This window comes from Staurois parvus, unplaced genomic scaffold (genome assembly GCF_062004578.1).
Source record: "Staurois parvus isolate SC_StPar_1 unplaced genomic scaffold, SC_StPar_1.0 ptg002753l, whole genome shotgun sequence".
In the NCBI taxonomy this organism is placed as follows: Eukaryota; Metazoa; Chordata; class Amphibia; order Anura; family Ranidae; genus Staurois; species Staurois parvus.
In genome coordinates this window covers 1,804,161-1,817,532 of record NW_028320549.1, presented here as the reverse complement: position 1 = coordinate 1,817,532, position 13,372 = coordinate 1,804,161, and the positions used below count along the sequence as shown (strand labels likewise).

At 41.6% G+C, this 13,372-nt stretch overlaps 1 protein-coding gene across 1 annotated transcript in view; it reads left to right on the top strand.

The window, feature by feature from the left end:
• The first annotated feature begins 1,416 nt into the window (after window positions 1-1,416).
• ZYG11B (zyg-11 family member B, cell cycle regulator) overlaps window positions 1,417-13,372 on the top strand; it is a 71,294-nt gene continuing 59,338 nt past the window's right edge. Inside the window, exon 1 of the mRNA XM_089666577.1 lies at window positions 1,417-1,712. Coding sequence (XP_089522703.1) covers window positions 1,710-1,712 — 3 coding nt within the window. The 5' untranslated portion in view covers window positions 1,417-1,709. The remainder of the gene's footprint in view (window positions 1,713-13,372) is intronic.

Here is a 13,372-nt window from a genome sequence, read left to right as displayed (position 1 = left end):
ATCAGTTATGACACCAACCATTTGATAGTTCGACAGTTTGGTTGTGAGCCCCTGCAAATGTGACAGTTAGCTTTGCCAAATGTAAATGTTTTGAAACTGTTTAATCCATGGGTTTCGTTCCACAGTTAAACACATTCCGTGTGAATCACAACAAAAGGTTTGAAAAAGTCTTGCAGTTGGTTTTCTTTAGTTCTTTAGGAAGCAGACACATCCTGAGAAGAAAAGCCTTCTCCCTGCCAGCATGCTGCAGAAAAGGACTCTTGTTTCTGTGTGAAATCAGTGGTCAATCTGCAGAGGTCGGCCCACCACGCTGTCTGCTGAGCCACAGCTAGTGCTCTACATTCAGCATGGAGTATGCACATTGCCAATCACAGAACTACTGGTCTCACTAAGTGGCGGGGGGGGGGGGGGGGGGGGTCAGACCTATGCAGGGAGACCACTACATTGATACAAGCCCCCCTCCCCCAACCCATATGACTACTGCCTAAGCATGTCACCAACCAACCTAGCAGCATGGAGAAACAAGGCAGGGAAAGATTTCAGGGTTTATTTCCAAATAGAACTAAATGCAAACGTTTCTTTCCATTTTGGATAGAGCAAGGGAAGGTTATTACCCGTGTCAGGTTCTATTGCCATCTGTGTTCCATTGGGGAGATTTGTGTTCATTTCCTCCTCCCATACTTGCTTCTAGGACTTTTTCAGAACCTCTCCCATCTTCTGGAACTCCCAACCCTAGTAAGTCCGCTCAGCTCCTACCCTGTCCGCCTTTAGGAGAGCCTTGAACACTCATTTATTCAGGGAAACTTAACCCCACCTCCACCTAAAAAAGCCATACTTGAGTCACCTCCATCATCCCCCGCAGCTATAACTTTTTGTATCACCTCCCCCTCTCTTTAGATTGTAAGCTCCATGAGCAAGGCCATCCTATTACTTGTGTACTGAACTGTATTGTAATTGTAGTGTCCCCCTTTATATTGTAAAGTGCTGTCAAACTGTTGGCACTTTCTTCTGATGTAGTAGCTCTGAGCTCATTCCTGTGATGGTGGAGGTGAATAGTGACAGCTAGGCTTCTCTTAGCAACATCCCTAGCAACCTCCTAGAAATACTGCTGTCAAGCTTCGGGATGTATGTAAATGGCCTACACCTATAGCAAGGGCATTATCCGACTTTGATTCAGCTGCACAGTTTGTTTTTATCTACAGACACCAATTAGTCATCAGTTTTTGGGGGGGGTTATGTGAAGGTGAATGAATCCTCCATACACAGTTTTATACATAGTTGTGTTTATAATGATCACTTTCCTGAGTGCCCATGACTGCTCTGTGCCTGCAGTGAGGAATATATATGTATACTCAGCTTGTACATAGATGGCGCAGAGCTCTGTCAGTGCTCCCAGGGAGGGAGGCCAGTGCTCTCATGCCCTGTGAAGGACAGCTCTCAGAGAATTATGTAAGCAGGGCTCTGTCCTGGCTGACCCCAGCCTTCTCTCCCGAAGTCGCGGTCCCTTTAAGAGAGGTTGCATAGCAACGCGTTCATTTCCCGGCCTGCCGTGCCCGGGCCTCCCACTCCGGGCTGGAGGCTGCACCTTCACAGCGGGCCGAGCCCAGCTCCCCGGGCCCGAACCCCACCGCACACCTGACACCTCAGCCCCGCTCCGGGCTGCAGGCCGCCACACCGGAAGCGCAACAGGGACACGGCCTGGGAACAACATGGTACGTTCTGAGTATATTACTTCACTGCCTGACCCCCCCCTCCCTTTTCAACAACATGGTACGTGCTGTGTTTAGTATAGTTGGGTGGCTGTACTGCCTGACCTTACACCCCCCCCCTTTTTTTGCCATAGCATGGTAAGTGCTGTGTGTATATTAGAGGTGGAGGCCTGACCTGACACCAACCCCCCCCCCCCCCCCCACCTTGACAACATGGTATGTGCTGTGTTTATTATAGGATGGGGCAGTAGTGCATGACACCCGCCTTCCCAAAACATTGTACATGCTGTGTATATTAGAGGTGTGGGATGGCTGTACTGCGTGACCTGACTCCCCCCTCTGAACCACAACATGGTATGTGCTGTCTGACTTGACCCCCTGCTAAGCAAACATGGTATGTGCTGTGTTGTATTGCTGTACTGCCTGACTTTACACCCCCCCCAGACCATCACAACATGGTATGTGCTGTGTGTATTGCTGTACTGCCTGACTTGACACCTCCCCCCCCCCCCAGACCATCACAACATGGTATGTGCTGTGTATATTACTGTACTGCCTGACTTGACCCCCCTCCTAACCACAACATGGTATGGGCTGTGTATATTGCTGTACTGCCTGACCCCCCTCCTAATCACAACATGGTATGGGCTGTGTATATTGCTGTACTGCCTGACTTCACACCTCTCCCCCCCCCCCCCCCCCAGACCATCAGAACTTGGTATGTGCTATGTATATTGCTGTACTGCCTGACTTGACCCCCCTCCTAACCACAACATGGTATGGGCTGTGTATATTGCTGTACTGCCTGACCCCCTCCTAATCACAACATGGTATGGGTTGTGTATGTTGCTGTACTGCCTGACCTGACCCCCTCCTAATCACAACTATGGGCTGTGTATATTGCTGTACTGCCTGACCTGACCCCCTCCTAATCACAACATGGTATGTGCTGTGTATATTGCTGTACTGCCTGATGCCCTCCTAACCACAACATGGTATGGGCTGTGTATATTGCTGTACTGCCTGACCCCCTCCTAACCACAACGTGGTATGGGCTGTGTATATTGCTGTACTGCCTGACCCCCTCCTAACCACAACGTGGTATGTGCTGTGTATATTGCTGTGCTGCCTGACCCCCTCCTAACCACAACGTGGTATGTGCTGTGTATATTGCTGTGCTGCCTGACCCCCTCCTAACCACAACGTGGTATGTGCTGTGTATATTGCTGTGCTGCCTGACCCCCTCCTAACTACAACGTGGTATGGGCTGTGTATATTGCTGTTCTGCCTGACCCCTCCTAATCACAACATGGTATGTGCTGTGTATATTGCTGTACTGCCTGACCCCCTCCTAATCACAACATGGTATGTGCTGTGTATATTGCTGTACTGCCTGACCCCCTCCTAATCACAACGTGGTATGGGCTGTGTATATTGCTGTTCTGCCTGACCCCCTCCTAACCACAACATGGTATGTGCTGTGTATATTGATGTACTGCCTGACCCCCCTCCTAATCACAACATGGTATGTGATGTGTATATTGCTGTACTGCCTGACCCCCTCCTAACCACAACATGGTATGTGCTGTGTATATTGCTCTTCTGCCTGACCTGTACTGTGTATATTGCTGTACTTCCTGACCTGACACCCCCCCTCCACAACATGGTACATACTGTGTATATTACTGTACTACCTGACCCCCTCCCACAACATGGTACCTGCTGTGTATATTAGAGGTGAGGGACTGTACTCCCTGACTTGCAAAGGGTGAAATGTATGTTCTAAAAATACATAGGAGTTGATTATGATACACAGTTCTTTAGCAAACTGAATGTGATCCGGCTGGAGTCTGTTTTCTAAGCGCTTCAAGAGCCCCTTTTGAGGAAGATTTCCTCTTCACTTCCAATAATGAGTGTCACCAGCACAGGAAGTGAGGACAAATGTTCCCAACTGGGACTCGGCTTGGGTTATAAAATTCAAATACATACATCTCTTAGATTTTTTTTTTTTTTTTTTTTTAGTCCTCCCTCCAAGCATGCCTGTTCATGTTATCCAAATTCACCATAGTCTGTGAGTCATGCATGGTCGTCTTTCTGCTGAATCGGCTCCGATTGCTCACACTGTATGCTTGGGTGTGTATTTATAGAAAAAAAGGTATTTGTCCAGTCAAACCTCTGGTACATATCTTCTGTGTGAATGGGGGTGAAAAAATGTTCTCCTATTTCCTCTACAGATTGAGTATTATATATTCGAATTAAAGAAAAAAAAATGTTGCAAGAAAACCACAATATGGTCACTAGATGGAGCTGAGGATTATAGAAAATAAGTAATTATTATTTATGATCCACAATGCCATCTAGTGGCCATAGTGTGTCATTTTCAAGAGCCACCCTATTTTTGATGAAAAACATTCACCTGTAGAGGACATTGGAAAATGTTTGAATTTATTTATTTCAGGTACTTATATAGTGCTGTCCATTTACACAGCGCTTTACACATATATATTGAACATTCACATCAGTCCCTAACCCTCAAGGGGCGTACAATCTAAGGTCCCTAACTCACATTCATACATACACATATTAGGGCAATTTAGACAAGATCCAATTAACCTACCAGCATGTCTTTGGAGTGTGGGAGGAAACCGGAGTACCCGGAGGAAACCCACGCAGGCACAGGGAGAACATGCAAACTCCAGGCAGGTGGTGCCGTGGATGGGATTTGCCTCAGTATGGATGTACCAGCAGTTTAACTGGACAAATACACCTCCAGGCATGCAGTGTGAGCAATTTAAACTGATAACTGTGTTTTTTTGGGGTTTTTTTTTCACAAATACACTCCTTGAACTTCTAGCCCTTGGAGGGAACACGTTTAAAATGATTTCTAATCTTCGCTCTGTCACATTCTGCTATAGTTGTGCTGGAATTGTTTGCACGGTGGGCAGGGCAGTGGCTTAGTGCTCAGCACTTCTAGTCCTAATTATTTTTTAGCACTATGGTCCTCTGTTTAAATTCTTGTCCAGGACACTAGCTGCATGGAGTTTGCATATTCACTGATGTTCTTTCAAAAGACATGCTGGTAGGTTTGAGCGCCTGTCTAAATCAGCCCTATTATGTGTGTGCATGCATAGAAGATAGGGACCTTAGATTGTAAGCTCCTTTGGGGCAGGGACTGATCTGAATGTACAGTATTTGTACAGAGCTGTGTAAATTGTTGGCACTATATACAATCATTTATTTAGAAGTGCAATTGTACAGGCTCTTCTCCTGTATTGACTAGTGGTACACCGAAATGAAAGTTCAGGATGCACTTGGCCAAAAACCAAAATAGACAGTTTAAAAAAAAAATATATATATATATATATATATATATATATATATATATATATATATATATACAGTATCTCCCAGAAGGGAGTACACCCCTCACATTATTGTAAATATTTTAACAGTGTAAATTTGCTGTCCCCTCAAAATAACACAACACACAGCCACTAATGTCTAAACCGCTGGCAACAAAAGTGAGTAGTGTATGTATGTATGTATGTATGTATGTATGTATGTATGTATGTATGTATGTATATATATATATCTCATTTATTGAAAGTAACTTACAAAAATTGGACAGAAAATAACATGAAATATAAGTGCATCACAATACATTAGAATATCATCAAAAAGGTAACTTTATTTCAGTAATTCAATTAAAAAAAGTGAAATTCGTATAGTCTATAGATTCATTACACACGGAGTGATAAATTTCAAACATTTCTTTCTTTTAATTTTGATGATTATGGCTTACAGTTAGTGAAAACCCAAAATTCCGCATTTCTGAAAATTAGAATATTACATAAGACCAATAAAAAAAAAAAAAAGATTTTTAATACAGAACTGTTGGCTTACTGAAAAGCATTAATAAAAATAAAAGCACAGCGCAACATAAGCGCATCTTCCCAAAAACAACATATAAACTCAATTAGTGCAAAATAATATATAACCAAAGTCCAAAATGTGATCACCCAGTTGAATCTCTGTGACACATCCACGTGTGACTTAGATGTGTGTTAGATTAATTGTATCCTTCCTTACACAATTGTTGCACCTCCACCACACCAGGTGAAAAACCTGCTCACCTCCAATATATCAATTTTAAGCTCATTGCATTTAAAATAAAGCAGCCCTTCTGGTCTCGAAATCCACTTCTTATCAAGGTGATATCCCGCTTCTCCAATGCTTTTTCTCAGAGATTGATGGGTCTCCTAGATTGTAAGCTTGAAAGAGCAGGGCCCTCAATCCCCTCATGTTTTGCATTGTATTGGTATTGTTCTGTCACATGTTCTGTCCCCCTTTGTAATGTACAGCGCTGAGCAAACCATTGGCGCTTTATAAATACTGTATAATAATAATAATAATGCGTGTACCATATAATAAAAAGGCCAAAGCATTGTGCTTTCCGTTTTGAGACTTTATTTTATCCCCACAGTTAAAATCATACTTGCATAATCCTCATGTAAAATCAGCATATAACTCCAGTGATCCAATTGCTCACCACTTCGCTACCAAGATGACCGCAAACGATCATGATAGAGATCAGCTCCTTGTCCCTAGACACGTTGTGCCCACATATGGGCTTCTTCAGTAGGTGGGGGAGTCAATAATGCCGAGCCTTAAATAGTCTAATAAATCCACATGGAGACACACAGTGCAATATCCAGAAGGGCAGCGACTGACGCCGGACCAAAAGTGCGCCATCCCTAGACCAGAATCCCTTACTGGAAATGCGTCATCCTTCACCCCAAGCTGGAAAATACTGCTATCCAAGTCAGCCTTTCAATATTGCTCCTGAAACAATACCTTCATGTCCCCAGAAGTATGAAAAACACCACTTCTGGGTATTGCACTCAAATATACAACCACCGATATTATACACTATCTCCAGATGATGCAAAGTGATAAATACCTTCATCTTACATCCACCTTATAAATAATATTGCACTAATACAAATACATAAAAACCAAATGAAATATAAATAAAATGAAATAAATAATATGAAATAAAGATGAACTAAAATGCAATAAAAAAGTAATAAAAATAGACATAAAATTGCTTTACTCAACTATTTGAAATAAAATAAATCAAATCCTAATCCACATTAAAACCCCTAGGAGTTGGCACCTTGGTTTCAAAAATCCAAAAGGATTCCCTTTTGCCTAAAGGCCTAATAACATTGTTACCCCCTCCAATGCATATCAACCTTCTCTACCCCTCAAAACTTCAATCCCTTGGGATCCTTATTATGAAAATCCCTAAAATGTTTAGAAACAATGCGTCCTCTTTCCTTTACAAATATTATTCATATTATTATTCTGCAGGATTTATATAGCACCAACAGTTTGCGCAGCGCTTTACAAAACGAAGGTAGACAGTACAGTTACAAAACAATTTGGTACAAGAGGAAACAGAGAGCCCGGCTCCTTAGAGCTCACAATCTAGGAGATGCTCCCGTATTCTAATATACAAAGGTCTAGAGGTGCGTCCCACATACTGGATGCAACAAGGGCACTCCATCATGTATATGACACCTTCTGTGGTGCATGTAATAAAATCTTTAATATTGTATGACTTCCCCGGGGTAGGAACGACAAACTCCTTTCTACTTTTATCATTAACCCTAAAGGTTCTACACGTTAAACATCTCCCACAAGTATAGAAGCCCTTTAAATCAATAATCCTGTCACTCTATTTGTTGTTGGGGGGGGGGGGGGGGTCCAATACCCCAGGCGAAATAACATTACGAAGACTTTTTTTTTATACACGGACCTCAGGTATATCGGTAATACCTTCTCCAAAATTGTATCCATTTAATAAAAGATTCCAATATTTCCGGAAGATATTCTCCACCTTCCTCCACTGAACATTCTAATCCAATAGAATCCTATGCTCATCCTTCTGCCCCCGGTTCTGCATACACCCCAATTGTACTATCCTTAGGGATTTTGAAAAGCCAGGGCTTATGGTGACAGCTATCTACAGCAATATATCCATTTCTGTCTGTCTGCTTACAGTAATTTTTTGTGCTCACAACCCCCCCCCCCCTCGACATAAGCTCTAGGTCCAAGAACACCACGTTTAATGTATCCTATTTCCATGATAAAGTAATATTTTTAATATTCTGATCCAAATCGCTCATGAAGGAAAGGAGACTCTCTTCGTCCCCTTCCCAAAACATGAACAGATCATCAATAAATCTTTTATAGCAAATAAGCTGGGTCAATATATCAACCGACTTAAATAAACAAACTCAAAGTCCCAAAAGTAAAATGTCCAAAATTTTAAATAAAAACCCAAAAATGTCCAACGTGATATCCAAATCTTGATGGATAAGTGCTCACTACTCCAAAACGAATTTGAAGATAAAACTCAGACGTTCTTCATATACCTAAAAAAAAAAAACAAAATCTAGACATGGTGTATTATCTCAAGCACCACAAGTATAGTGCCACACATGCAGCATGCAAAACACTATAGTGTCACAGCATTCGTGAAAAGGATACTCAATAGATATCACTGCAAACCATATAAAAAATGCATAATTGCCCTAAATCAAAAAATTATCAGGGTTATTATTTAGGGTAATTATGCATTTTTTTATATGGTTTGCAGTGATATCTATTGAGTATCCTTTTCACGAATGCTGTGACACTATAGTGTTTTGCATGCTGTATGTGTGGCACTATACTTGTGGTGCTTGAGATAATACACTATGTCTAGATTTTGTTTTTTTTTTGAGGTATATGAAGAACATCTGAGTTTTATCTTCAGATTCGTTTTGGAGTAGTGAGCACTTATCCATCAAGATTTGGATATCACGTTGGACATTTTTGGGTTTTTATTTAAAATTTTGGACATTTTACTTTTGGGACTTTGAGTTTGTTTATTTAAGTCGGTTGATATATTGTATACTGGTACTTCAGGGGAAGGATAATCATGCGACTTTAGGGGATATTATGTGTTATGTATTTTTGTGTGCTGACTTATAGTTATTTCAAATAAGCTGGGTCGGTTTATCCTTTAAAAACTGCCTCTTCTTCCCAGTGTGCCAAAAACATGTTGGCCACACTGGGAGCAAACCCTGCTCCCATATTTTACCCTGGTGCCCTGAAGGAAATACTGTTGGTCATACCAAAAATAATTATGATGTAGACCAAAATCCAAACGCTCAATAATATATTTAAGATGTTTTCTTGATGGGTCAGAATTCCCCAATGCTCATTTTACCTCAATAGTATCCCAGTGTTTAATGATGGTATATAGTGAGCTGACATCAGCTGTCACTAAATAACTGGGATGTTCACTTTGGATGGAACCCAAAAGTTGCAAAAGATGTCTAGTGTCCTTCAAACACATCAATCAATCTCTGAGCATAAGCGGAGGAGAAGAGGGATATCACCTGGATAAGAAGTGGATTTCGGGACCAGAAGGGCTGCTTTTATTTTGAATGAGATGAGCTTAAAATGATATATTGGAGGTGAGCAGGTTTTTCACCTGGTGTGGTTGAGGTGCACCAATTGTGTAAGGAAGAAGTGGGTGTAAGGAAGAAGTGAACACATGTAAGTCACACATGGATGTGCATGTGTCACAGAGATTCAATTGGGCGTTCACATTTTGAACTTTGTTTATATATTTTTTGTACTCATTGAGTTTATATGTTGTTTTTGGGTAGATGTGCTTATGTTGCGCTGTGCTTTTATTTTTTATTAGTTTGTTAGGGTGAGGTGAAATTCACTAACAAGTGTTCAGCTTGCATTATAATATTGGTATTTAATATTCATTTATTTTATTTATTCACTGTAATTTGTATTGTTATATATTTTATATGTAGTTGTGCTGATTACAAATTTGGGGTTTAATGAAAAGTATGTCCATGTACAGTATAGTATGCACTCAATATTTGGTCGGGGCTACTTTTGCATGAATTACTGCATCAATGTGCCATGGAGGCGATCAGCTTCTGGGACGGCTGAGGTGTTATGGAAGCCCAGGTTGCTTTGATAGCGGCCTTAAGCTCTTCTGCATTGTTTGGTCTGGTGTCCCTTATCTTCCTCTTGACAATACCCCACAAGTTATCTATGGAGTTTAGGTCAGGCAAGTTTGCTGGCCAATCAAGCACAGTGATACTATGATCATTAAACCAAGTATTGCTACTTTTGAAGGTGCCAAGTCCAGCTGGAAAATGAAATCAGCATCTCCATAAAGCTGGTCAGCAGCAGGAAGCATGAAGTGCTGACTTTGGACTTGATAAAACACCGTGGACCAGCACAAGCAGATGACATGGCTCCCCAAATCATCACGGACTGTGTAAACTTCACACCGGACCTCATGCAACTTGGATTCTGGGCCTCTGCCCTTCCTCCAGACTATAGGTCCTTGATTTCCAAATGAAATGCAAAATGGCTTTCATTTGAAAAGAGGACTTTGGACCACTGAGCAACAGTCCGTCCTTTTTATCCTCAGCCCAGGTAAGACGCTTCTAACGTTGATCCTGGTTCAGGAGTGGCTTGACACAAGGAATGCAACAGTTGTAGCCCATGTGTGTGGTGGCTCTTGAAGCACTGACACCTGTTTTAGTCCACACTCTTTTTGAATTTCCCCCAAATTCTTGAATCGCCTTTGTTTCACAAGCCTCTCAAGGCTGTGGTGCTTGTGCACCTTTTTTCTACCACACATTTTCCTTCCAAAAGGCATATGATTAAAATCAGCAAGGGGAAGATATAGTAGGCGACGGTCGCTGCCCAAGATGTAAAGAACGTCACGGGCATCGGCAATGGCGAACTACAGCCACTAATTTAGAACAAGGTAGACTCAACTGTACAGATAGTATATGAAATGGTTATCAATGGAAATATATACATATATAGACAGAAAACACCCAACCATAGGACATACTAGGTGTTGATGAAACTGGTAATATAGTATCCACTTGAAACCATGAGAAATGCTTTGCGTTATAGATTCCAACATGTTTCGTGGGACGAAAACCACTTGTTCAGGGAAAGAGGGCAAAACATGAGTATCTACAGTGAATCAAAGAAAACAAAAACAAACCAAAAACATATAATCAATAAATGATATAAACAAGTGCAAATATATACAACAAAACAAAATATGAACAAACCAAACAACAGCAATTACCAGTCGATGATATCCGCACACTCTGAGAGCGCTCCTGCTAGGTATAGATTAGTGGTATCGGGGTGAACAGGAAGAAGCCTCCAACGACCACAAGGAAGGGCCATCAATCAAAACAGGGTTCAAATGTATCTGAAGACTTGTGGGAACCAAGTCAACATTCTGGGGATCACACAATATAATTAAAAAAGAAAACATTTAAAAATATAACAAGGTGATAACTATCAGCCCCCCCCCCCCCAGTATCACCAATACCATCTACTCCCCTACTCCCCAAAATTGGTCAAAAAGAATTGGAATCTAAGAGGGGGACATGTGCAGAGAGGTTTTTTCCTTTTTTTTGGGAGGGTGCATGTGATCAGCATAGGGCCAAACAGCGCTGTCCAGACAGAGGGTCAAGGGTAATGCAGCCTCATAGGACAGTCAGAGGAGAATGAAAACGCCTCCTACAAGATTAACCAGTGCTTGGCTGGACACTGATAAAGTCATAAGACTGCTCTAATTGCTGATGAGAAAAGGTGTTTAGCAGTTTATATTTACTAAAATAATTACTTTTCCATGTACTGTGGGAGACCAGATATAGTGAATGCAGGGTTATGGGTTTAGTAACACGTTAAGCCTTGTTCGCACATGCAATGGTTTTAAACTTGCCTCTAAAAAGCAAACCATGGTGGATTGTTTTTTGGTGGTGGTTTAGACCCAGTTTACAGGCAGTTAGGAGGCGATACTGCTACCTTCTGAATGCATGTGTTTGGCATGTGTTTTTTTTTTTTTTGTTTTTTTTTTTGTTTTTTTTCCGATCCGTAGGGTGATTTTACAGTGAAGTTCCACAGAGCAACTGTAAGCCAAATGTTTGTCACATGGTTGAAGCGCAGTTCTGTTGACTTCAATGGATGTGCTTGGCAAGCAGGACCGCCTGCTAAATGTGACATGCTGTATAAATGTTGCCAAACTGTAACACAGCCAATGTGTATGAACCCAAACTAGTGCCATATCAGCTTGTAGGTAGGTGATCGGGGGGGGGGGGGGGGGTGAGAACACAGATCAACCCCTTATTGCCGCTTCCTTGATGCATATGTGTATGAGGCCTTAGTGCAAAGTGTCTCCATACTTCACCTTAATAGTGCAAAATGTCACCATATATGACTTTACACTCCGGTCACATCAAACCCGACCTTGAAATTGTGCGACTTACAGTGAAGTCGCGTGATTTCAAAGTCGGATAACATGCCAATTTCAGGTGCAATTTGCAAGACATCTGATACAGATGTCTATGCAAATCGCACCAAAAGTAGTGCATGTGCTACTTTAGAAATCAGTATGGCTCCGACCAAGTCAGGACCGAACTGATGTGACTGATCTAATTGCGGACAATAAACTGCGATTTGACATGCGATTTGTAAGTCACATGGCATGGAAAATTGCATGCCATTTCAAATCCAGTGTGATCGGGGTCTTAATGTGTTAACCACTTCCAGACCGGACACTTTTACCCCCTTCCTGACCAGGGCAATTTTCAGCTTTTAGCGCTATCACACTTTGAATGACAGTTGCGCGGTCATGCAACACTGTACCCATATGAATTTTTTACCATTTTTTTTTTTAGACAGATAAAGCTTTATTTTGGTGGTATTTATTCACCACTGGGATTTGTATTTTTTTTTGCTATTAAATGAAATGTCCAAAAATTTTGAAAAAAAGTGTTTTTTTTTATAAAATTTTGCAAATAAATAATATTTCATCATAAATCTTAGCCAAAATTTATTCCGTTATCTTTTTAGTAAAAAAAAAAATCCAAATTAGTTTATAAGCAAAAATTATAATTTTTAAACATTTTTTTTACATTTTTATATTATTATTTTTTTTTTTTTTTTACATACTGTCACCCTAGCAGTACAGTGTCACCATGGTGACACTGTACTACTTGTGGGGGGTGATGAAGATTTTTTTTTTTTACACTGATTGCTTTTACACCCATATAGGATGTAAAAGCAATCATTTCTCTTTCTCTCTGTGTGCATTCTTGCACTCATTGAGAAGTACTGAGTGAGCTGTGATTGGTCACAGCTTGTCACATGGTACAAGGCTTTTGTGAATAGCCTTGTACCATGTGACCTCTGTGATCATTCACAGATTTCACACGTAGTAAGCAATGATGTCAGAAGTGACATCTTGCTTACTACTTTGCATGTGATCACTGATTGGCCAATCAGTGATCACATGATTGGGACCTCGTACAGAGGTCCCGTCTGACGATCGGTGTTTCACTGACTCCGGAGGACACAGCGGGCACCGGATTGCGGTGCTGCGCGCTCCCAGGGAGCGCGCACAAGCAGGGTGCGGGGAGGCCGTTTATAGATGGCCACCCGACCCTGCAGTGCCACCGTCCGGCCGTTTATATACAATGGCCGGACGGGAAGTGGTTAACCACTTGCCGTCCAGCCGCTGTATATAAACGACCGGACGGTGGCAG